The sequence below is a fragment of the Buteo buteo genome, chromosome 1 (genome assembly GCF_964188355.1).
Source record: "Buteo buteo chromosome 1, bButBut1.hap1.1, whole genome shotgun sequence".
Lineage (NCBI taxonomy): Eukaryota > Metazoa > Chordata > Aves > Accipitriformes > Accipitridae > Buteo > Buteo buteo.
This window is the reverse complement of record NC_134171.1, coordinates 56,501,802-56,528,120: the sequence shown is the minus strand read 5'-3', so window position 1 is coordinate 56,528,120 and position 26,319 is coordinate 56,501,802. Positions and strand designations below refer to the sequence as shown.

Sequence of the window (26,319 nt, the reverse complement as noted above, 5' to 3'; positions counted from 1 at the left end):
TCCCCATTTTCTAAAAGCACTGTAGTGGTCCTTTAAAAGTACAGATTTAAAGAGGTTGCTTAATCCATGAAGAAGATTTAAGAATTCATTCTTTACACTTTGTTTGAATTTCCTTAGTTTCAACTTCCAGCCACAGAATATAATTTTATCTGTTTCTGCAAGCTAAAAGAAGTATCTGCTCTCAGAAACCTGTACCCTAAGGTCTTCAGACTCTCCTGAAGTGACTCTTAGCCTTGCCTTCACTACACTTTGTAAGCAGGGATTATTACTCTTCTCACTACAAGAAAGGCTTTGCAGAACTACTCTTTCTTACTTTTCTTTATCCCTTACTATTCTTTCTGCACTTTTGTAAACTCTCCTGCCTTTTCAAAATACTCTTTGAGGAACCCAAAACTGTATACAGGGTAGGAGTTCCTTGATACAGTGTATGGGAAGAATAAAATAATCTCACTTGAGATTACCTTGGATATGCACAGAAGATTCACATTCAGTCTTTAAGTTAAAAGGTCTCATTTTAAGTTCATGCTCAGCTGCATTTACTTCTATTATAATGGACTTGGGTAAGGACATAGCTAAGTGGAATTGCAGGGAGGGATAAAAAAGCATGTTTAAATTGAATAGTAAAACCATTTTTTTATAGATTCACAGAATCTTGGTGTCATGATTGTGCAGAAGAGGGGTCTGCTGGTGTCCTCCACAGCACCCACTTGGCCAAGAGCCTAAAGTTTCCTCTCCATGTAGAAGGAGAGCACTGGTGAGGAATGGTACACAACTGCGCCTCATCCCTGTGCAGACTGGAAGCACCCAAAAGGCATTCCTATATCACAGAGCAGGAAAGAACTGCTGGACTCAACCATTCAAGCACAGTTGAAGAGCTCCCTGCATGCTAAGCATGGAGGAGTAAGTCCTTCAGTAGAAATATTCTTAAAGAGCTGACATTATATAATAATCTTAATAAAAATATACATAAGGTATAAAGTTCATCCCTGTGCAAATGGACAGTACAAGGCTTGAGTACTCAAATTCTAAAGATAAAAGTGACTAAGTTGCATTAAAATCATAAAAGAAGATGAAGTAATTCTATTTCCATACAGTATATCCGCACTTAAGTCTGCAGCTTTGATCTTAGCTAAGTGTGAATGAGAACAGGGTTTTAAGATTTTTATTGAAGGCTTGACAGCATTTCTTTTTAACTATATTGATTTTTATATATGGGAAAGAAAGCTTTATTTGTATAAGAAAAGGGAGTGAAATATATCTAACACCACACTTGATGGAAGAAAGGCTCTGCAACATACATGTTACAAAACTTTAATTTAATATGGCTGCCATATTTAATTTGTCTTTTCTATCTATATACAGAGGGAAGAGTCATACTGTTGAAAGGCTCATACAAGCAAGGTATTTCATGCTGCAGATTGGTACAATGTTTATTGGTTTGAAGAAAGGAGCTAGTGCTATCAAGTTACCTGTGGGAAACCAAATGTGGGTTTGTTTTGAATTATATGCTTGTATTTTTTTTCTGGCATTGATCTGCCTTCTAGATTGAGAGTTAACTTTGATATTACACTGGAATGCAAGACCTACATCTTACTTGCCCAAAATTGTATTAAAAGGTGAAATATCACTATTTTGAAATGCTTGCCTGACTTTAAATGTAGAGTCAAAGTTCACCCTAGGAATAGTTATGAGGTTCCCTATCTAAAATCTACTCCATATGCCTTTAGCTTTTTCCTGTTACACAATGTTTTTGCCTTCAGAAATTTTACTAAGGTGTAGATGCTTGAATGCAGCTTCCTCGAAAATTAAAGCCCACCCAAAACTCTGCCTGCAAAACAGTATCATTTTAACCTGAAACTACAAAAGCTGAAATCTACCTTTAATACAACTCTACCTAATATTGAGTACACAGTAACAATGCTTAATTTTTCAACTAGAGTTTTTTCCCCTTCATTATTTTCATCTCTCACTGAATATTTCTTTGAAGTTACTGCACTTGGAATATAATGTAAGTTGAGATGAATTTTGTTCCCTTGAAAATTAATGTAATAGAAACTATCATATCCTGACAAAATTAAGCCATGCTTCAACTACTGCTACTTGGAAACTGACTCAAAGGTAGAAATAAAATGTATTATTAGTTTAGCAATGAGAAACAGTAAGAGAATTTATACAGTCATCCATAACCTGAAAGGGTTCTTCTGACAAGCAAAACTATTCTCTAGTTACTGGTATGTGGTTGCCCAAAATGGCGTATCTCATGAAACACGCCATCTGAAGCCTTCTTTGAAAAGACCTGCTGAATCTTATGAGAACCAAACAGAGATGAGAGCTTCTTTGCAGACTACTGTGACCAAGCAGGAATCAAGAACTTGTATACATAAGGCAAAAGAACATCTTTTCTATGACAACAATTAAAAGATATAGTATGGAGAAAAAAAAAAGCAAGTATATTAGTGAAAGGAAACCTCAAGAACTCTGTAATGCTCTAAACACATCAGGAAGGCAAAGGAAACAAATCAAAGATTGGGGGCTGGTAGCTACTCTTAAACAGGTACCTCAGTTCATGAATCTTGAAATCTTGTAAAAGATAGTTTCTGTGTGTTTACAGGTGAGCAAGAAGTACTTGGTAACACTCGTCTTTGATAATGACACTGCTAGATTCAGAAAAGCAAGTCCTCTGCACAGATGCCAACTTATTCCCCTCTTTTTAAAGTCTTAATGTTTGTAGATGATGTGCTTTACTTCTAGGTATCTGCATTTTACCACAGTTGTTTCCAGCAAATCAGCATTAATATACTTTGTTTTACTTAAATAAGGCTGATTTCAATTAGGCTAGGGTTTAAAAATTGGCTTTACAGTCCCACTGCCTTAGGATGCTTTGGTAAAAAACAGTGACACTTGAACACCAATGTTTACCCAAGTTTTAACCAAAAGATACATATTTCTTGGGGTCATCCACAGCCTTCTCCAGTTAGGGTACTGGAGCACAACAATGCCATTCCCTGTCGTTCTCTCAGTTGCCCGGGAATTCCTATAACCACACAACAAGCTTGCCACAGTCAACCGTAATAAGTAATCCAAGTCTGTTTACAATCCTTGCCTCAATCACATTAGCTTTTGATATCTGTGTGAAAAAAATCTCCCTTTCAAATTGTTCTCAAACACTATGTTGTGAAAGGAGAGGATCAATTGCTAGAGAAAGAAGAAAATTAATCTCTTTTATTTCTTCCTGTCACAGATGTCCTCACTTGGGGAAGGGAAGGTTGTTTAATTTTTTTTTAAATGGCAGTCTTAAAAGGAAACACATTTGAGAAAGAAGCGTATGAACTCTGTCAGTATGTAATGAGCTACTGTCCATCAGCAAAAATTTGTTAAAATAAACACAGTTGCTGAATATCTCAAAGGATAAGTGGAAAAGCACAGAATGGAAGTTCTTGCTCACTTTCTCATAATATACAGATGAAAAATTGGGGCAACATAAGCAAGACAGAATGACATCCATTGCATCTTTAATTCTTTTGTGAATAGCAGCCTACACTCTCCAGGATAACAATGAGTATCTTCCCATGCTAAAAACTTAACACAAAAAGAAGTAGTAGATTTTTTTCAGGCAAGAGCCAGGTAGGGAAATTCAAGACTTTAGAAGTCGACCACACTCATCTGATTAGACTTTTATGTATCTTAAGAATCTAGTTTCACTGTCCAAATCAAATGTCACCCAAGGTGAATCCATAACATTCTCCCATGAGTTCTCATCCCACATGCTGCCTTCATCTAGAGAGTCTTAAGTCCATGGTTTCTAAAACTGCTGGGGTTTGAAAAATGTCTTCTCTCTGAGGTATCTCCTCTGCTCTCCCTTTCCCCCGTATTCCTTTCACCCTGTAGGATAAAACTATGGGTATAGTCAAGGGTCATGACAGTGACAAAAAATGGAGCATGAGAAACATAAGCAAGCGTAAGAGACCCAGGCTCCCCTCTTTGCTCGGAGATTTGCAAAACCTTTCTTCTAATCTCAATAAGATTCATTTCCATTTCAGCTGTATGTAGGATGCGAACAGCAAGCATACATACCAGTTCAAACAAGACTCCAGAAACAAAACACCTTTAGTCTCTTGGCCCCTTTGCAATCTTTTCACAAAGATTCAGCCATTCATCTTTTCATATTGCTTGCCCTGATCACTTACAATGATATAATAAGGAACTATGGAAAAAGTTTCACTAGCACTTCAAACAACCCTTGCAATTTAACATTTGGAAACAGTATGAGAACATTTAATTCAGCACTACTCAGTGGCCTTAGCATAACGAACTGCCCCTCACCCATCCAGAAGGCATTGATTTTCCCAGTCAGCGCACCTGACACGCATCTAGTAAATGTATCTCAAAATGCATTTCTAGCTCTTGGTTGCTGGAATTCTGCAAGGCAAATCCCCTGAAGCAAGCCAAAATGGATTCATCGTGGGAAGGACAGCAGAAAGCACTTTACAACTACTTGCAGATAATGGAAAATGTTTTCAAGTAAGTCATGTTGCTTCTCAGAGACATTCCACTAATGGAAATGAAAATTATAAAAGCCTGCTTGTAAACTTTAGAGTAAGATCACGAAGTAGCTAAATTGCTGCAGTGCTGTGGCACACCTGTTTCAATTAAAGCAATTATCCTAAAGCACGGGACATTCCTGCCATCACTGTATCAGCCAGCAGAGCGGCTGCACTTCTATTCTCAAATGCCTATTTAACTAGCACGTAATAAGAACATTGTCATTGTTTATGTACCTTCTGTCACTAATTGCTAAGCTGTGTGTGAAAACAAATACTTGCTCTACCTGTATAAAATCAAGCCTCACGTCTTCATCATTCTTCTCACTAAGCTCAGTGAGGTCTGGAGTGGACGAAATGAGGTTCTACAGAGAGGAACAATTTTCCTACAAATGGGATGAGTTTAGGTTTGATCTTGTGGGCTTTCTCTGTAAAGAAATTTCATTGACCTTTCCTACAGTGACAATGGGAACACAGAGCCAAATAACTTCCTGGGGTACCTTTTCACAGCATGGACCTGACCCAGGTAGATTAGAAAGATATCTGACAAAGCTAACAGTATGCCCAAAAGGCTGTTTCTCCTGAAGAGTGATATGGCCTTATTCCCTGGTTTGGCCTCTCTCACATATCTGTCCTGTGAATACATATGCAAGGGTAACGATTATCACAGTATCTTTGCTTGTGGAGGCCTTATCCATCCACAGCTGAATACCTACTGATGGACAGGGGCTCTCATTTCTACTGAACAAGACTAAACATGAACAGGGGATATAGAGGTCAGAACTCAGTTCTCTATTTCAAGGTACACCTCCTATACCTCTATAAACATGAAACATTTTAAAAAATTTCAATTTCAAAATGTCACTGTTAGGGCAGACCAAAGTATCCTTTTATTTATTTTAATTTTTTTTTAGTGTCAGTGTTTCTCTTACCAGGATCTCTCTAGATATGCCCAACCTGACTTACCCCAGGGATTTGGGGTTTTTATGACCACATTTAAACTCTGCTCGTTTAAATTCAACTTTGCTTTTTCTTCTGCCTTCTGTTGCTTTTTTCTCTGCCACCTTTGATTCCATTGTTAATTCAGTTTCTCGCAAATTCTTATCTCTAATTCCTTTAAAATAAGAAACAGAATGGAAAACATGTTCTGCAGATATTAATTAGTGCTAGGGCAAACAGTCTCATGAAATCCAGTACATTTACCTCTATCACAAGAGAACATACCTCAGAAAATGGTGCATATACAACAAACGAGAAAGCACTGATCTTGCAAGCAATAACATTTTGGGCAAGTTGCTGTGATCCAGCTGCTGTGATCTGGGGAGGTCACACAGTAGCACTGCTGCATCAAACACAAGGAAGATGTCTTACACATTAAGTAGCGTAATTTGTACACCAGGGACTTGGCAGACACTGATCATCAGACAATCACTGTTATATGACAATGTTTTTCAATAAATAGCACCACTTACTGCAATTTCTGCTCAGAGATTTCTGTGTTCCCTGCATTTGTAACATGGTCAAATACACTGAATTAACCATACATGACATCCCAACAGTTCCTAAGTTACAGATTATCATTGACACAAGAAATCTGTCTGGTGGAACTCTCTTAGAGCAGTCACAGAATCACAGAATGGTTTGGGTTGGAAGGGACCTTTAAAGATCATCTAGTCCAACCCCCTGCCATGGGCAGGGACACCTTCCACTAGAACAGGCTGCTCAAAGCCCCATCCAACCTGATTTGGAACACTTCCAATAATGGGGCATCCAAAACTTCTCTGGGCGACTTGTTCCAGTGTCTCAGCCATACTTCCTTAGGTTTCTAAAACTATTATGTTTCCTTTGCCACAAGTCTGCAGAGTATCCGGGGAGGGCTTCTGACACCCCATAAATCATATGGCTTGATCGTCTCCTGCTTTTGCAGACTGGTTTTAAATCCTTTTTTTATGCATCTCATTTACTTGAGCATTCATCCATAAATTAAAGGCAGTGTGAAAAGCAGTTTCTATTTGATGTATAACATGTCCAAGCTATGAGGCTGTAGAAGAAAGTGTCCTCTGGTTTCAGCTCATTTCTTTTGTCCCTTTCTGACAAATATGTGACAGTCACCAAAAAACCCCAAACAGTAACAACAACAAACCCTCAAGACAAATCTGTAATCAGTGTTGGACAAACACTTTATATTTTTGTGTTGGCCTTTTTAATGGTATTCATGCTAATGATGCACACAGAAGGAAGTAAATGAAGTAGAAAATCATTACATAAATATGTGTAGTTTCATAAAATGAGCAATGACACAGCTAACAGTGAGTTGAAACCAAGCTAAATAAAGCATTCAGCAACAACCTCAGTAGAAAGCTGACTTCTCTATGTTAAACCCACCTCAGCTTCCTCTCTACTGCCTTAAGACAAAGATTCTTGATACTAGCTATATAACAAACTACTTTTATTTCTGCTCATCAGACAGAAAGAAATCGAGTTAGTCACATGAGTGCAAGCCTGCCTTCGCACAATTCACCCATAGGATTGCAAAATCAACCGAAATGCCCAAATACCATTAAAGCTTACATGAGATTCAAAAGACATCTTTTCCAGCAAGCATCTCTTCTCAGTATAAGTTTAACACATGCAATTATCTTTCCCCTCTGCAAAATATAAATTCTTGAATTATTACCAGTCCTAAAATAGGACCAAATTGGAGAGTTACCTAGGTATCAATTTGGGATCCTCCTCTAGTGGATAGCCCTCACAGAATGGTTTAATATAACTACTACTGCCTTTGACCAAACGGGTTGCTTCCTGGAAATGAACCAGTTGGAAGTTCTGTATGTTCAGGTTCTTGCAAACAGATTTACCATACTATACATACATACCTACCATACTTTACTGTCGTTGCCATATATTCTCATTGTTGGATAGAAACAGGCAAACTTTGTCTACGTAATTACGTAAACTGGAAGAAAAGTATCTCACCGGTACTTTTAGCTTTTCAAGTACACTATCTTCCATTTCTAGTTAGAAAGGTACAGAATAGAAAGTGAAAACAAATCCTTCTTGAACCATTTCTGAGACCAAATTAAACCTTACCCCACTACAGTCAGAGAACCTGTATAGTTCAAATACAGTAAAACTCAGAAGCTTGACAGGGTGTTGTGGGTTTGTGTGGCGGGGTTTTGGTAGTGGGGGTGCTCCACAGGTGGCTCCTGTGAGAAGCTGCCACAAGATTTCCGGGCTCCAAGTCGGACCCGCCTCTGGCCCAGGCCAAGCCCATCAGCGACAGTGGTAGCACCTCTGGGAGAATAGATTTAAGAAGGGGAACCTGCAGCGGAGAGGGAAGTGGGATGTGAGAGGAACCCCTCTGCAGACCCTGAGGTCAGTGCAGAAGGAGGGGAGGAGGTGCGCCGGAGGAGGGGATGCCCCTGCAGCCCGTGGTGAGACAGCAGGCTGTGTCCCCCCAGCCCGTGGAGGGGAGCGGGGGAGCAGATGCCCACCTGCAGCCCGGGGAGGACCCCACGCCGGAGCAGGGGGATGACCCCCAAGATGGCCGTGACTCCATGGGAAAGCCTGCGCTGGCTATGCCAGAGCAGTTTGTGAAGAACTGCAGCCCATAGGAAGGACTCACATTGGAGAAGTTCATGTGAAGGACTGTCTCCCATGGGAGGGACCCCACAGTGGAGCAGAGGAAGAGTGATGAGTCCTGCCCCTGAGGTGGAAGGAGCAGCAGAGACAAGGTGTGATGAACTGACCCCAACCCCCACTCCCCATCCCTCTGTGCCACTGGGGGGACAAGGTAGAGAAAATGGGGAGTGGACTTGAGCCAGGAAGGAGGGAGGGGTGGGGGGAAGGTGTTTTAAGATTTGGGTTTACTTCCCATTATCTTGTTTTGATTTGTAGTAAATTAAATTTATTTTGTTTCTTCCCCAAGTTGAGTCTGTCTTCTGCCCATGACCATAAGTGGTGAGTGATCTCTCCCTGTCCTTGTCTCAGCCCATGAGCTTTTCTTTATATTTTCTCCTCCTCATCCCACCGGGGCCAGAGGGTGTGAGGAGTGAGCAAGTGGCTTCATGGTGCTCTGTTACCAGCTGGGCTTAAACCATGACAGGGGGATAGGACAGGACCTAGGAATTATGAAACATCTTACTTTTTACATTATCAAGCCCCTCATTGTTTGACCAAATCTATATAACCAAATTTTTAATTTCCTCTTGAATATCCAGAAAAAGAAAAATCTTAAAAGAAAACAGACTGATGCTGTCATAGGTCTATCACCAACTTCTTTGTACATACATTTTGTTAGTGTCTCATCTAAGACTCCTCAAGATACCACAGTTTAACACGCTACCACATGCCAGCTGCTCAGCAATAACCGATTGCATTTGGTATAGACAGGAAATAAAATGTGCAGTCTTACACTTCCTCCTCTGAAGTTTAGACCACCCATGTTCCATCTTCCATTTACTGCAGACTACTGCTATAACTGCACAAATATCTTTAAAAAAATCTCACTGCTACCAGAAGGGGCAGTCCTATACACCTCTACTATACAGTTGTTTATACCCATCCTGGCAACTTATTTTTTTATTCACCACTTTCATCAACTCCCCAGCCTGCTTTGCCTTGCAGTTGCCTGAACAATTCTGTTGACAAAAGGGAAGATGAGGGATGGGATAAATTCACTCCTCTGAAGTTAATGGGAGGGGAAGGTTGCCACTTGCAGCAACAGCTTAGAGTGAGTTAACATTAATATACAGTCAAGACCGTAAGTATACTTTTAAAACAAATCATCTGATTGTTCTCACTTACCAGGCTTTGTTCCACCTTACTGACTGGCCCTGGAGCACATAAACTGCATCCCTTTCAGATGAAAGTAAAGCAGAACATGTGCTTCAGAATCACACCTAATGTGTGCCACCTGCTAATGCCATAGGACCAGACTAGAGCAAGTTCAAAATAAGCTCCCTTCCATGTACCCTGCATGGCTCTCAGGTCCTTAGCACCTACTGCTGGCTGCTACAAATCCCCTTCTGTACTGAGCACTATTTACTGGTATGGAAGCAGCCTTAAAGCATCTGGGAAACGAGTCCTGAGAGAGCTCACTGACTTGGCCACAGCCACTCAATGCTAAACCGTAGTAACGCGAGCATGCACCTGAGCTCCCACTCACTCTCACATGCTTGTACCAAAGCAGGTTACTCAAGCGATGCTTTTGAACATAGCCACTTTCACTGAATCCATAGCTGGTACAGACTGCAATGCGATATGGTCCTGTAGTATTTAACGCACTTGTAGGTACATGGATTGGCTAATTAGGACTACAACAAAATGAAATACTTATTAAATTTAATGCTTATTATGACATTAAAAATCAGTGAACAAGACTTTAACAATATACTAAGAATGGAAATATCCGGAAAGAAAACATGTTCAAGAGTCATTTTCAAAAAATGACAGTTGCTTAAACCTCTTGTGAAACTTCATCAATCTGATCTTCCAGTAAGAAACATAAACCTAAAAAAAGAGAGGAATTTAAGTTTGGAAACACTTCTCTAAAGACTCCTACTGCTTTAATAAGACTTAGATTCTTAACTGTCATTTATCCAGTACTGAATTGTTTCAGGCAAGCTTTTTTTTTTCCCTAGATTAGTGTGAAAACTTTGCTTTTTTCAGTGTACCAAGCAAAACAGACTGTTTTGGGGACAGTATGTACATTTCTGCAATTTAAATTTTACAATGCTCATCTGTGACATAATTGTGGTGAGATAAATAAAATAGTATAATTGACTTTTATAATATTTTAAATATGGTTAATGTTCAACCCTTGATTTCTGATAAAAAGGACTAGCTTTTCATGGAAGTCTCCAAAACATTAAATCCAACAAATGAGTTACCACAGCTTCTGCGTTTTTATGATGTTATTTAAGGCACGTTTTAAAGAAGAGGTTGTGTACAAAATGAATAATAATGGTTATTATACATGTCATCCACCGTGAACAGTATGGACTTAACAGCATGTGGGAGTACAAAATTTATGGTATACACTATCTACTTGCAAGCTAAAATACAGGAATATGGATTGCCATTTTAATGAATTCTGTAAGCTTCAGTGTTGAAATACAGGCTGCAAGTTTGCCAATGAAACAGGGCTGTTTTTAAACTCCCGTAGAAAACCAACTGACAATAGCTTGGCAAGAGCACTACAAGAAAATTAAAATGAAACTGTCCTGAACGTACCCTGTAAGCAGAAAATACTTCTGTTTCCCAACTGATAAATGTAGGATCTGCCTTAAACTTTCACAGAAAATATCTCTTCTCCAATTCAATCATTACAGACTGTTTCATGCCTTCAAGGCTGTCGTGGTTTAACCCCAGCCATCAACTAAGCACCACGCAGCTGCTCACTCACTCCCCCACCCTGCCCCGCAGTGGAATGGGGGAGAAAATTGGGAAAAAAAAGTAAAACTTGTGGGTTGAGATAAGAACAGTTTAACAGAAGAGAAAAGAAGAAACTAATAATGAAAATGACAACAGCAATAATAAAAGGATTGGAATGTACAAATGATGCGCAGTGCAATTGCTCACCACCCGCCGATCAACACCCAATTAGTCTCTGAGCGGCGATCTCCCCCTGCCCCCACTCCCCCCAGCTCCTATACTGGATGGGACGTCCCATGGTATGGAATATCCCTTTGGCCAGTTTGGCTCAGCTGCCCTGGCTCTGTCCTGTGCCAAATTCTTGTGCCCCTCCAGCTTTCTCGCTGGCTGGGGATGAGAAGCTGAAAAATCCTTGACTTTAGGCTAAACACTACCGAGCAACAACTGAAAACATCAGTGTGTTATCAACATTCTTCTCATACTGAACTCAAAACGTAGCACTGCACCAGCTACTAGGAAGACAGTTAACTCTACCCCAGCTGAAACCAGGACAAAGGCCAACTTAGATTTGGTCTCCTCTAGAATGGTTAATCTTGAACAGGGAACAGAATTGATAAGGGAGAGAAATAAATTTGGGAGTTTTGATGATAAGATTACGGTGTTACAAAAACAGAATGCAAGTCTGAAAATCTTAAAAAAGTTTTGATTAAAAACACTGGCAAAATCTCCTCTGATCGTGTGCAGCAACAAGGCTTCATTGATTAAATGGAGCTATGCTGACACACACAGGGTGGGGAATTAGCCTTACATTTTTACAGGGAGGAAGTATACAGCAATTGGAGATTCAGTGAAATGCTCTAGTGGCAGACATCTTGGGGGAAAAAGGTGTATTGAGTTTTCTGCATTTTTATTGGATTTTCTAGATAATACTGAACATCCTTTTCAAGCAAGACTTTTTCTATTCTTTGATTCAATCTTTATTAATTTTCTGGTAATGTAGCCCTACCTTTTAAAAATACTGTTTAAAGATTCAGGTAAATTTGAAATGTAAATTATCTTTAGATATTAAAAGTAAGATTAAGCTGCTAGAAATTACTTTCTGGACATAGCTAAGATCATTTAGACATTCATAAAGATGTTGTGTGGTCTATCTCGTTTACTTAAAGGCCTTTACTGGTTTACTGTGGGAGGGCACGCAGGGAGGGCGTCTCTGTGAAGGAGGGGCATTCCACTGGCCGAGTGGAGAGGATTCAAGTCCACATAACCCAGCAACCGGGCACCATTCTGTGACCATCTGTGCAGGCCACCTGACCCTCAAGGCAGAATGGTGGGCACTCCACTGAGAGCAAAGGCTGCAGCTCCATCTGGGGGGGGTCTGCACCATCTACCGCAGCAGTGGCCAATGCCTCCACCCAGACGGAGCTGCCGAAAGGAGAACCTGCAGTAAGTGAGTGCCGAGACCTTTCCCCTCGGGCAGGGACAGGCAGGCAGCAGACCTGCCTGCAAAAGGTGTGCCCGGGTGGAGGACTGCCTGCAGCAAGTGGCTGAGCTGCAGGAGGCAGCGAGAAGGCGTCGTGACATCATGGAGGCTGAGAAGGAGTTAGACAGATGGTTCCAAGTGCGGGCTGCAGTGGACCCACAGCCCATGGCCAAACAGCCAAAAACTCCCCCATCGGCACACACGGAAGGGAGGGGGGCCAATAATGCCAAGAATGGAAGATTGCAATGGTAAGGACCAGCAGGAGGAAGAGACTTCCCCTGAAGCCTGAGGTGCCCTTGCAGAACCGCTTCACCGCTCTGCAGACTGAAGAAGAAAGACCTGTCACATCAGGAGAGACTGGAGCCAAGTAAAGCAGCCCAACCTGCTCCCTGTATGACAACCAGCGCAACTAAGAAAAGGTGACGGGAGATAGTAGTAGGCGACACTCTTCTGAGAGGTACAGAGGCTGAGCTGACACACTCTCTAGAGAGCCGTGCTGCTTACTGGGGGCTTGTATCACGGATGTCACCAAGAGACCACCAAGCCTTGTACAGTCCACTGACTATTATCTGCTGCTGTTGTTTCCTGTGGGCACCAGTGATACAACCAGGAGCAGTCTGAGGAGTATCAAGAAGGACTACAGAGCCCTGGGAGCGGTGGTAAGGGACTCTGGAGCACAGGTAGTTTTTCATCAGTCCTCCCAGTCAAAGGGAAGGGGTTTGAAAGAGCCAGTCAAACCTGGCAAATCAACAAATGGTTACGGGACTGGTGCCACAGCTCGGGGTTTGGCTACTTAGACCATGGGACTGGCTTTAAGAAAAGTGGCCTACTGGTGGCAGATGGGGTCCATCTGTCAGAGAAGGGGAAGAGCATCTTCGGTCATAGGCTTGCCAAGCTGGCGAAGAGAGCTTTAAACTAAAGTTGCCGGGGGAGGGGAACCTTAATCCATCCCACTCCTACCAGTTTGATGCCAGTGTCAGCAGGGAATGCCCAGAGCCTAGAAAGGGATCACAGGTCAGCAGGAGAGCACCTGAAGAGCAGCACAAAGGATTCCAGACACTCCAGCCAGTAAGTCAGCTTCATCAAGGGCCCAACTTAAATGCCTCTACGCAAACAAATGTAACATGGGGAATAAGCAAGAGGAATTAGAGACGTGCACATGCCTGCAGGGCAATGATCTTATTGGCATCACGGAGACGTGGTGGGATGGCTGCTATGACTGGAGTGTTGGAATGGAAGGATACAGGCTCTTTAGGAACTACCGGCTGGGGACACAAGGAGGTGGTGTCACCCTCTATGTCAATGACCAGGTGGAGTGCGTGGAGCTCTGCCTGGGGATGGATGAGGAGCTGACCAAGAGCTTATGGGTCAGGATTAAAGGGAGGGCAGAGACAGGTGACATTATAGGGGGGATCTGCTACAGGCCACCCGACCAGGAAGACCGAGCGGATGAGGCTTTCAGGAGCAGCCTCACATTCACAAGCCCTGGACCTCATGCGGGACTTCAACTACCCAATATCTGTTTGAGAGACAACCCAGCAGGGCATAAGCAATCCAGGAGGTTGCTGGAATGCGTTGATGATAACTTCCTTCTCCAAGTGATAGAGGAGCCAACAAGGAGAGGTGCTATGCTGGACCTTGTTCTCACCAACAAGGAGGGGCTGGTAGGGAACATGAAGCTCAAGGGCAGCCTTGGCTGCAGCGACCATGAAATGGTGGAGTTCAAGATCCTTAGGGCAGCGAGGAGGGCACACAACAAGCTTGTTACCCTGGACTTCAGGAGAGCAGACTTGGGCCTCTTCAGGGGTCTGCTTGGTAGGGTACCATGGGATAAAGCCCTGGAGGGAAGAGGGGCCCAAGCAAGCTGGTTAATACATCCCAACAAAGAGGAAGTCAGGCAAAAATGCCAGGAGGCCTGCATGGATGAACAAGAAGCTCCTGGACAAACTCAAACACAGAAAGGAAGACTGCAGAGGGTGGAAGCAAGGACAGGTAGCCTGGGAGGAATACAGAGAAATTGTCTGAGCAGCCAGGGATCAGGTTAGGAAGGCTAAAGCCCTGGTAGAATTTAACCTGGCCAAGGACATCAAGGGCAACAAGAAAAGCTTCTACAGATACCTTGGTGACAAAAGGAAGGCTAGGGAAAATGTGGGCCCTCTCTGGAAGGAAATGGGAGACCTGGTTACCTGGGACATGGAGAAGGCTGAGGTACTCAATGATGTTTTTGCCTCAGTCTTCACTGGCAAGTTAAACCATGACACAGCCACACTGCCCAGGTTGTAGAAAGCAAAGGCAGGGAGTGGGAGAATGAAGACCCACCCACCATAGGAGAAGATCAGGTTTGAGGATCTAAGGAACCTGAATGTGCACAAGTCCATGGGACCTGATGAGATGCATCCACAGGTCGTGAGGGAACTGGTGGCTGAAGTGGCTAAGCCACTATCCATCATATTTGAGAAGTCATGGCAGTCTGGGGAAGTTCCCACGGGCTGGAAAAGGGGAAACATAACCCCCATTTTTAAAAAGGGAAAAAAGGAAGACTTGGGGAACTACAGGCCACTCAGTGTCACCTCTGTGCCCAGAAAGGCCATGGAGCAGATCCTCCTGGAAACTATGCTAAGGCACATGGAAAATAAGGAGGTGATTGGTGACAGCCAACATGGCTTCACTAAGGGCAAATCATGCCTGACAAATTTGGTGGCCTTCTACAACAGGGTTACAGCGTTGGTGGGTAAGGGAAGAGCAACTGATGTCACCTACCTGGACTTGTGCAAAGCATTTGACACTATCCCACATGACATCCTTGTCTCTAAATTGGAGACATGGATTTGACGGATGGAACACTCGCTGGATAAGGAATTGGCTGGATGGTTGCACTCAAAGAGTTGTGGTCAATGGCTCCATGTCCAAGTGGAGACCAGTGACAAGTGGCATTTCTCACGAGGTTGGTATTGGGACCGGCGCTATTTAACATCTTTGTTGGCGGCATGGACAGTGGGGTTGAGTGCACCCTCAGCAAGTTTGCCAACAACACCAACCTGTGTGTTGCAGTCGACACACCGGAGGGAAGGGATGCCATCCAGAGGGATCTTGACAGGCTTGAGAAGTGGGCCCACACGAACCTCATGAAGTTCAATAAGGCCAAGTGCAAGGTCCTGCACATGGGTCGGGGCAATCCCAAGCACAAATACAGGCTGGGTGGAGAATGGATTGAGAGCAGCCCTGTGGAGAAGGACTTGGGGGTGTTGGTTGATGAGAAGCTCAACATGACGTGACAATGTGCATTTGCAGCCCAGAAAGCCAACCATATCCTGGGCTGCATCAAAAGAAGTGTGACCAGCAGGTCGAGGGAGGTGATTCTCCCCCTCTACTCCACTCTCGTGAGACCCCACCTGGAGTACTGCATTCAGGTCTGGGGCGCCCAACATATGAAGGACATGGACCTGTTGGATTGAGTCCAGAGGATGGCCATGAAGATGATCAGAGGGCTGGAGAACCTCTCCTATGAAAACAGACTTAGAGAGTTGTGGTTGTTCAGCCTGGAGAAGAAAAGACCAGGGAGACCTTACAGCAGCCTTCCAGTACCTAAAGGGGGCCTACAAGAAAGCTGGAGAGGGACTTTTTACAAGGGCATGTGGTGATAGGACAAGGGGTAAGGGCTTTAAACTGAAAGTGTAGATTTAGATTAGATGTAAGGAAGAATTTCTTCACTGTGAGGGTGGTGAGGCACTGGAACAGGTTGCCCAGAGAGGTTGTGGATACCCCCTCCCTGGAAGTGTTCAAGGCTAGGCTGGATGGGGCTTTGAGCAACCTGGTCTAGTGGAAGGTGTCCCTGCCCATGGCGGCGGGGGTTGGAACTGGATGACCTTTAAGGTCCCTTCCAACCCAAACCATTCTATGATCCTATGATTCTAATCAACTTGCTTTGAAGTAAATGCCAACTGAGAATCTTAAATCACATGGATTTTTTATTTCCATTCCCTTGAACAAACAAAAGGCATTTGAGAAAAAATGATGATCAAATAGTCATTTTTCAGAGGGCTCTTTTTTTTTTTTTTTTTTTTGAAGTCAGCTCCAAAGTTGTAAATATGTCAGATCTGATTGAGCCAGCTTCTCTTTAAATGCTCAGCTAAACCGAGCTTATAATGGGAAGAAGTTGTTCTGGTAGACACAGTCTGCTTGTAGACTGTTAATTACACTGGCCACCTTCTTAGAATTTTTCACACATATGGTCAAGCACAGGCTCCTGGCTAGTGTTACATGCTTATTAAGTCATAAGTGAACTACATGAATGCTATTGCAAACACTTGAAAAAAACCTTAGTAACAAAACCTTAGAGAAATCACTACATGGTGAAGGATTTAATACTGAATACTGCATATCTACCAGTTTCCCACTGTATTTTATACTTGTAAAAGGATGCTAATCAAAGTCAGAAGATATCTGTGTTTTGCTGTTAGTATGTTTTTAATTTTAAAAAATCTCAGTCATGCATATTATAGTTTAACAAAGAGCAAGTGCCCAAGTCTTTCCAATCACATGCATCTTAATAAATCAGAGGAACACCACGCTTGTGGCTTCTGATAAAAGTACCGCTTGTTTTCATTTAGTGCCTGCTATCACATTAGCATTAAACTGCTTTGAAGCCTGTACTGGATTTAGTCTTTCATTTTTCACACTAGCATTACTTAAGATGGGGGCTTTTATTTTCAGTCCTCAAATGGCTCTAAATTGTCCTCGTTCAATTCATTCCAGACACACTATATTTTTTCCTTTCAGCTATTTAAGCTGTAAAAGTTTCATGAACAAAAGAAAATTATGAATAATAGAAGGGTGCACTATATGAAAATATGTTTAACATATATATATTATTCAATTTCTTAAAAGTTCAATTCATAAATGCCATTCCATACATTTTTCTATTTTTTCAAAAGTTTCTAGAATTCTTCATATTTTCCATTAAAAAATAAATAATGCTTACTACTTCAATTGTACCTCTAATCCGATATTAAAAAAAACCCCAAACCTCCACCACTTTTTTATTGACTACAGTAAACAAACTTTAATTATTTATTCTTCATGAGTTAACACTCCCCCCGTGTCATAGAGAACAACTAAAAAAAGTAATATTGGGGGATTTTTTTAATTGGAAGAAAGTATAATGATAAATAGCGAGTGAGAATATCATTACTTCATTATATTTTGGCAGTGAAATAGCTTGCTTTGTTCAAGAGACAGAACACATGCACCTCCCCAACACTGAGAAACTTGGAGGGTAAAGTACGTTAAGGCATAAACTGAAATGTATGTGTATTCTCACACAAGGACTTGAACGCATTAGAGAGCTTTTGACAGGATCTCAGTCAGGTTTGGGGGGTTGGGGTTGTTCATCTTTCAGTCTGACATCATCTTTATTTCTTGTAAGAAGATACCCTACTCGACATACTGTATTAACCAAATAAAGGTATCTCAGATCAGGTATTAGCTCCTAGATCCATCTGCACTATTCAGTTGCACCTTAATCTGGTGTATGGGCAAAACTCGGGCATCCATGAAAACCTCTTTTCCTTCCTGCTTCTGATGTTGATTTCCATAGAAAGGAAATCCAAGAATGTGAGCTGGACAGAAGCTGCAGGACACTTCAGCAGAAAGACCAGATACAGCCATAGAAGTCACTTGGCTGATGAGATGGATGTTTTCCTTGTGGTTTTAAGAGGTTTTGCTAAATAGAGAGAGTAAAATGGAGAACCTTATAAGAATGGAGTCTCCTCATTCTTTCCAAAGACTTTACCCCAAACTCATGTGCAAAATCAGGAAACTGCTAGAGCATGTTTCACAAGGACAAAGAGAAGAACAAGAAATGTGTGGAGGACCTATGGACTTCAGAGGTAGAGGAAGAAAAGTTTTCTTGTAAGATGAAGGTATTAAGAAATAAAGACATCTACTGAGACATTCTAGTGGAAAAGGGGAAGACATTTGCAGTTCTTTTTTTCAGCTATGAAAACCTGCCAGATTCAGCAACTCATTTGAAGTAAGTTTACCAGTAGGTACAGAGGGAAAAATATGGAACTTGACAGAGATATTGCATTTCAGCTTCATAGTCGTATATGAATTGTCTCTAGTTCTTAAACAGAAGCAACAGCAGTTATGAAAATCCCCAATCCCCTTTTCTAAAGAACATCCTTAGGTATATACTTACACACTTTCACCCAAACACATGCACATCACACTTACCGCATGCAAAGGAAATATTTAAAATGCCAACAGATCACCAATGAAGTTTTAACAATTTTTCACCCATTTGTTTTTGCTTGCTTTTCTTTTTTGATTTCCCAATTTTAATGTTGTATTTCTCAATAATAACAATGAAATATTGCAGTATGAATCTTCATACAAAAAGAGATATCAGCTGTAGAAATAAAACTATGGGGTAGTACATCAAGACAGCTGGATATGTTAGAGACAACATTTCCAAGAAAAGCCAACTACTCTTAATATCTGTTTTGAGGAACCCACTACTGTATTGACCACTGGGAAGGTGGAACATATGCTTGTAAAACCACCTCCTTTCTCATTTCAGCATCCTCTAAGAGATTCTCTGGACAGGAAACCTAAGCCCTGCACTGCCCACTGCAAACCACCACTGTGTCCAAATTCTCCACAGATGCTCAAAAAGGCTGCAAAAACTTGAATAGGCTTTGAAATTTTTCTTTTTTTCCAGCTAAAAGCAAACATTACTACTTTATTACTACTATATCTTCATCATATTCTTTTTTTACTTAGAGACATAAGGGTCTTGGGTTTGTAGCATTGAGACACTCGTATCTTGGGTATCATTCCTAGTTTTCTATGTCATTCCTGGACAAGCTGTTTAATTTAGGACCTCTTATTATCTTTCTTCTTTTTTGTTTTAAATATTACCATAGTCTTAAAGTAAGTCAGTCAACACTGAGATAATATAACAAGTTTCAATGAATTACCATAAATACTGAAAAGAACAAAATCTTTCTGTGTAGCATCACATCCAAGTGAATTCTTATTGCTAAGACTATCATATTTTTTTCTCTAGATTTAGTTTTGGGTCTATATGCACAGCAAAAGACTGCTGTATGAAGACTTAACCCTTTGCTTTTTTCATACTATTACAGCACTGTGAATATTTGACTCCTTCTGCCCTTGCCAGCATTACATTTTATTTGCTTAAAACAGTGTGAGACCTATAAGTGTATTCACAACCATTTTTGCTCTGATCTGATAGAATACACAGATGTGTCTTCTACATGTGCCTGAACATTAACAATAGTTTTCCAGACTTTTACATAAAAATAAGACAGATACCACTCTAACAACCATGTTCAAGTCAATTTTATGAACAGGCAGCAGAAGCAAATCATAATAAATATAGAAATAAATAAATGTATTTTTATCCTTTTAATGCTTTGTTTCCCCACAAGTTGAAAGGTACTGCCCTGAAAGTTCTCATGCAGCTGATCAGTTAACATTCAGGTTTACTGCAGACCTGCCTATTTTCAGTATCCACATTACCCATCCAAGACTTTCTTTCAGAAAGATTGAGTACTCACAAATCCACCTGTGGTAAAGCATAACAGCAATTCCTAAGTATTTTGAAGAAAAATCCCAAGTATTTCTATTTCAAGGAAGGTAAACAAACAGGCTCTTAAAAAACATGTGGACATTTCAGAAAAATCTATCCATGAACTGTCTGTCCCAAATTTTCAAAAAAGCTCATCTCCGAAAAATAATGGGAACTACTTGGCACTACATGCTTTTGAAAAATCTTGCCATCTTTTTTAATAACATCTGTCATCTACTCATATTTTTTAAGTACACTGATACTATCTTCATGATCAAAAAGGAAGAATGAAGTTTGCTTTCCTTTTCTAATTGCAGTATACTTTACAATGTACTTCAGTGTTTGAACGCTCTCAATCAATGCTAAGATGGTACACTAGTATAACACTGTTCTCTGATGAAAGTAGTAACTGAGTATCACTGAACACTGATGTTCTAAGTACGCTATACTTCAGCAGGAACTATTTCATATAGATATGTTGCAATTTCTCATTTATCATAAAAGTGATTTCAAGATACTACTAAAATGAATTGTACTTACTGTTGTAAATTTGTTTTTCATAGTATGTAATATTTGGCAATAATGAAGAGTCAGTAGTTGGCAATTGGTCATATAATAAAAATGACTGCTCATCACCCCTAAGCTTACAAGCAGCAATGAACCATAGCCACAAACTGTAGCTATTTATAAACACCTGTATAAAGTTTCAAGTCATTTACAGCTGTTAAGCATGTGATCTGAAAGCAAAAGGGTGCTTTCCAAACTCAGCTATACCTCTACTTGAACTATCTCAATGTCAAAGTCTTCTTTTATTTAATTGTACACAAAGACTCATAGAAACATTGAAAACCAAAGTAATGATGGGACTGCTTAAGACCAGTTTGCTTTAACTGTCAGGCCTGTGATAGCATAAATTATATGCTGTGGCTTAATACAAAGCCTTGCTTTCTTACTATGCAGGGAGCCAATGAACACTAAATAATCCTCAATATTATCACATGAAATAGATCCCAGTTTAAAATTTAGATCTTGGTATTTGTGACTCCCTTCTTATCTTCACAGCAGTTTCAAAATGCCTAGATATTAAAAATACCATTCTGAACTTATTACTTTTGTTTACATTTAATAAAACCTAGCTGTTTAATCACAGATCATGTTGTAGTCTGATTTTAATTTATACAAAAGGTCAGGGCAACTTTATTTTTTTGATGATAGCCAGAAAAGACTGTGCCTCCCAGAAGGATATCATATCACAAGCTATTGCTTCTGTTCGCGTTGTGGCACTTAAGCTTATTAGAAGAGTTATGTAGAGGAGTTAAAACATTCTTTATTACCTACAAGCAAATAATGGAGTATATGAGCTAACAAAATGCTCAAAGACCTGAGATATACAGACAGGAAAACAGTGACACTGGGGTTCTTGAGTCCCTGAACACAAATGTTATTCTTTTCAGAAAGTGGGATCGCTGCTCTTTCTTTCACCTTTATTGTGGCATCAGTGATACAATTTTTCAAATGTGAGTACATCATGGGTTAGGCCCAGCTGGCAACTGAGCACCACACAGCCGCTCACTCACTCCTCCCTTCCCCTGGTGGGATGGGGAGGAGAATCAGAAGAAAAAGGTAAAAACCCATGGGCTGAGATAAGGACAGTTTAACAGAACAACATAAGGTGAGAAGAAATAATAACAATAATACTAATAAAAGAATATATGAAGCCAGTAATGCACAATGAAATTGTTCACCACCTGGAACCCGATGCCCAGCTCATTCCCAAGCCATGATCCCTACTCCCCCCTGTCCAGCTCCCCTAGTATATATACTGAGCATGATGTCATACAGTATCAAATACCCCCTTGGCTAGTTCGGTCCTGGCTGTGTCCCTTCACAACTTCTTATGAAAATTAACTCTGTCCTAGCCGAACCCACGACAGGATGGTCAATTGCTTGTATGCAAGCTTCAGTAATCACTGCTTGCGACAGAAGGGAGACCAGAGAGGATGAGCATAAGCAAGACATCTTGTTAGGATCAACTTTTGAATCTGAATCAGCAGCCCAACACTTCTGAAGACAAATGACAGCTTTGTGTTAATTATAAGGTACTGGAGTTTCAAAGCTTAATGGATCCCATTTTTCTTTTTCCTCATGCAATATTTTTTAAAAAATATAAAAATCTAGTTTCTAGCCAACAAACCTGCCTGAAAATGTTGCATCTGGAGTACACATCAGAATAACTTCTTTATCCATGGTGAACTTTCCCATTTCTACATTTTAAGGAGAGAGATTTCAGCTTTAAAATATCCAAATATTACATTTTTGTTTCTCACTGCAGAAATATCAAAATCTTTCATCAATAATAAAAAAAAAGGAACTTCCTTTCAGAATAGTAAGACAGTAAACAGATGACAGCAGCTTTTGCAGTACTGGCTTCTTTGAGACTCAAATTACTAACACTTTATTATTAGTAATATAAATTATTCACATTATGATGTTATTGCTGAATCTGCTTCAAAACTCCCCCACTAGGGCCCTTAGATTTTGCATCAAATCATGGTCTGAGACCTATTTTGTTCCCAAAAGTGAAGGAGCTTAAAATTTTTTAAGGCTACTAAAAATTCAAGCGATCCCTAATTCTTGACAAAAACACAAATCAAGTATTATTTGTGTCTATTCACTGGCTAGATTCCCTCACATAAGGTCTGTCATGTAAACAGTCCCAGAAACAGTTGGAGGCACAGAAATGTACATCATGTAAATGAAGAGCACAAAATGGAAGATCTCAGTGATGATATTTATGTTCATGAGTGTAGAGAGGAGTGATAATTCAAATATGGCATAGCCATTAACAAGTTATCCTGGCAGTGCCTCCTGTCTCAAGTGAAGACAGATGTCATCAAGGATCATGCATTACGAATGTTTTATCTCTGCTAGGTACAGCATGTTTAATGGAATTTGCATAAAGAAGTCTAGGCTAGGGTTTCTTACAAATTACTGACAAGTAACAACAAATCTGTCTCTCCCATCAAGCATCCCAAATAGTTTCAGATTTGAGCTAGACTAGGCCTTGGGCAATCCACCCAGAGCAACTTCAATACCTCACAGCTAGTGTTCCATCAGGAGAAAACAAACCTTTCCTCATTGTGGAAAGAAAGTTTTGGTGCTGTGGTAAAACTGTAAGAGAGGGTTCTACGCATGGAGGTCCCAGGTGGATGAGGCTTGCACAGAGCAATAAATGAAAAAATGACAAATGATGACAGAGTAGAAGGCCAGCATATTCACTGCTGGCTGAACCTACAGTTACTTGTTTCCCTGCCAATGTGTGGAACTGACTGCAAGCAGTTGGGAAACCAGCCATCCCTCTTTGATGCTCTTACGTATTTGCTCAGCAATTACTCCAGCAATTTCACATGCATACTCAGGATTTGACTGCCTTTATTCACCAAAAGCCAGACTTTAAACTCGAAGTCCCAGGTCATGTACAATTGTATACTGTCATTTATATAAAATGACCACTACACAAATGTCTGTGATTATCAGAATACAACCGACCTAACTGGGGTAGTACATGAGTACTTAGAAATGCTATTAAACATGTGGTTTTGCTCATGCATGCTACTTTTTTTCTTTAAAGAAGCTTGCAATACTGCAAGTCAAGTCTAAATAGAAAATCCTATCTATCAAAGGCTAGATACTAGTAAAATAACTATATCCATTTTACAGCCAGCCTTGGGTAAAAAGCAAAGCAGTCCTGAGTTTTGATATTTTATCTACAACTAACTGATTATATAACAGCTGAGAAAGTCAATCTGCCTTTCTTCTCTAGTGTTTTCATCTGTATAATGAGAGTAGTAGGTAGAGATGGCTTGCAATGCTAATGTAATTAGAATGCTGCATTCGATAATATCTAATATGGTTACTTTGATCTTATAAAATGATACAAAATATTAGGTACTCTGAAAAAAACCCATCTTGACATCCGAAGTAATAATTTAAAATGATGAACCAGAACAGTAAACCAAAGCATTGAGTCACCTTCGCAGAGTCAGGCCTTCAGAGCTCTCTTTCTCAATTCCTCATTCATAAAACGAGGATAACATATTGTCCCAGCTAATAGAACAGTCATAAAGATAAAGCTGAGCTCCCTGCTGCAAGCAAGTCAAACCTCTGGCATCTGGCTGCACATCTTTCATTTCCCCTTTACTGAGCATCCAGCTTTGCAGTCACTGGTTTGATTTAAGTGTTGCTGAGCCTTGCAAATGCATGTGAAGAAAACAGGAGCAGTAAATACACAGTATTTCTGTGAATAAGGAAACATGACTGGGAAGAATGAACACAGGGACAAGGAGTCAGTGGCTCCTGGTTCGGATTCAGGACTGCCTCCGATTTACATGTGACCTTCATAAGTAATTTTATATTTTCATCAATTTTTTCCACCAGTAAATGGGATGATAATACATTCCAACAGTACCAAGGGAGTAACAAAATATACACTAACAGTTTTGGAGCACCAATGAAAACATTAATAAGGAAATTAATATTTCTGTGCAAAGTCTAGCAAGGTTTTGCTGTACAGTATAAAATAAGGCTAGATTCCAAGCTGAATGCTGAGAGACTGAAAAAGGATGATCAATTTTTAATTAATAACACAGCACATGATTAGCCAATTAAGACTCTCCCAGAGCGGATATACATGTAGGACAGAATTAGCATTGCTCATACAACTTTTATTCTTTCACTTCCTAAGTTTTTGGTGCCAGACTTCGCACTCTTTGGAAAAGTTACATTGTGTACTGCGACACCATAATAGGCGCATTGATTACCACTTGCAATTGAGAACTACTTTCAAGGAAAAGTTATCTAAAACTGTCTTGAGGTACTAAGAACAGCCACCTCAGTAAAAGCTCTAGCATAATTTGTCATAAAAACATGCAAACAGGTGATATGAGTTGAAATATCAAAAGGAAAAAAAATTTTTTGGAATAGCCATACTAACAGGGTATGCACCCAATAAGCACCCAGCTTCACCAGAAAAAGCAGAGAACCCCTCACACAGGTTTCTCCACTCCGCAAAACAACACTTAGACAACAACCCGGGGAAGCAAAGGCACTTCCCCCGGGAGCAGCGCATCCCATTTTTCCACAGGAATCTCGCCGCACGCCACTGCCTCCACCCTTCACCGACAGCCCCCCGAGCCCTCGCGGGCAGCCCTGGAGAAACCCGCCGCATCCGTTCCAGCGGCAAAGCCCTCCTTCACGCCGAGAACCACAAAAACCCTCCTCACCCACGAGGCCTGCCCGTGCAGGGCTTGTGCTCGGCTGACAGCCCGGCCCCGGCCCCGGCCGCGACACGGCGGCCGCGCAGGAGCGGCCTCCCGCCCTCGCGCCGACGGCTGCTTTCAACGGCCGGGCGCGCGCCCACCCTCACACCCCCGCCCACCCTCGCGGGCACGGCCCCCGCCGCCGCCCGCCCACGCTCCCCCACCCGCTCCCCGCTCGCCGCGCCGCCCCCCACGGACCTGCCGGGCGCATGGCGCCGCCGCCGGTCGCGCCCTCGCTCGCTTTCCCCCAGGGCAGAAGGCGCTGCCCGGGCCGCTGAGGTCGCCGCCGCCGAGGCCGGAAGCGTGGGGCCGCCCCCGGCTCCTCCCGGCCGTGGGGCTCCGCCGCCCGCTCCGGTCCCCCCCATCTCCCCTTCGGCGGAAAGCGTCGCCGCCCGCCCCTGAGGCGGGAGTGTGAGGGAAACCCCCGCTGAAGCGCCCACACACGCACCCCACCCCACCCCCGCCCCGTTAGACGCGGTAAGAGCCCTCGGCCGACGAAGTTGGTTGGCTGTGGAGAGAAAATGAGGCGGCAGTCGAGCCTTTCCAGCTCGGCAGAGTTTTTGGGTTTAGTGCGAGGCAGCAGCGGGGAGCCCAGGTCATCTGGTGGAAAGCCCACTGAGGATGACGGGCGCCTGGGAGATAATTCCCTGGAGATCGCTGTCACAGTATCACAGTTTCAGTGCCCTGCTGGGCAGGTGTTCTGGTGCGGTGTTATTAAACACCTTTGCGATACCATGCCATATAGTTATTTTTTGACATGGCACAGAAGAAAACCAGATCCTAAAAAAGTGAAACAAAGTGGCTGGCGAGAGAGACTGCAAACACTTCAGCTCACTGCTATGCTGGCCGTCAAATTTAGTCCAGAGCCATTGGTCAAGGTAGCATCTTTCAAGTTCAAAATAAGGGCCAGACCCACCAGGAGGAGCCACAGTTGCCCCTTAAAGTAGGATTACAGGAAAACTGAAAGTACCTTCTGGAAGAAACAAGTGTTAAGTTGGTTTCCAGAGGAAG

General features: G+C 41.8%; 1 protein-coding gene across 1 annotated transcript in view; it reads right to left on the bottom strand.

Annotated features, from left to right (window-relative positions):
• Positions 1–25,578, bottom strand: part of BANK1 (B cell scaffold protein with ankyrin repeats 1) — a 163,216-nt gene extending 137,638 nt beyond the window's left edge. The window contains exon 1 of the mRNA XM_075031868.1: positions 25,507–25,578. Coding sequence (XP_074887969.1) covers positions 25,507–25,519 — 13 coding nt within the window. The 5' untranslated portion in view covers positions 25,520–25,578. The remainder of the gene's footprint in view (positions 1–25,506) is intronic.
• Positions 25,579–26,319: the final 741 nt, after the last annotated feature.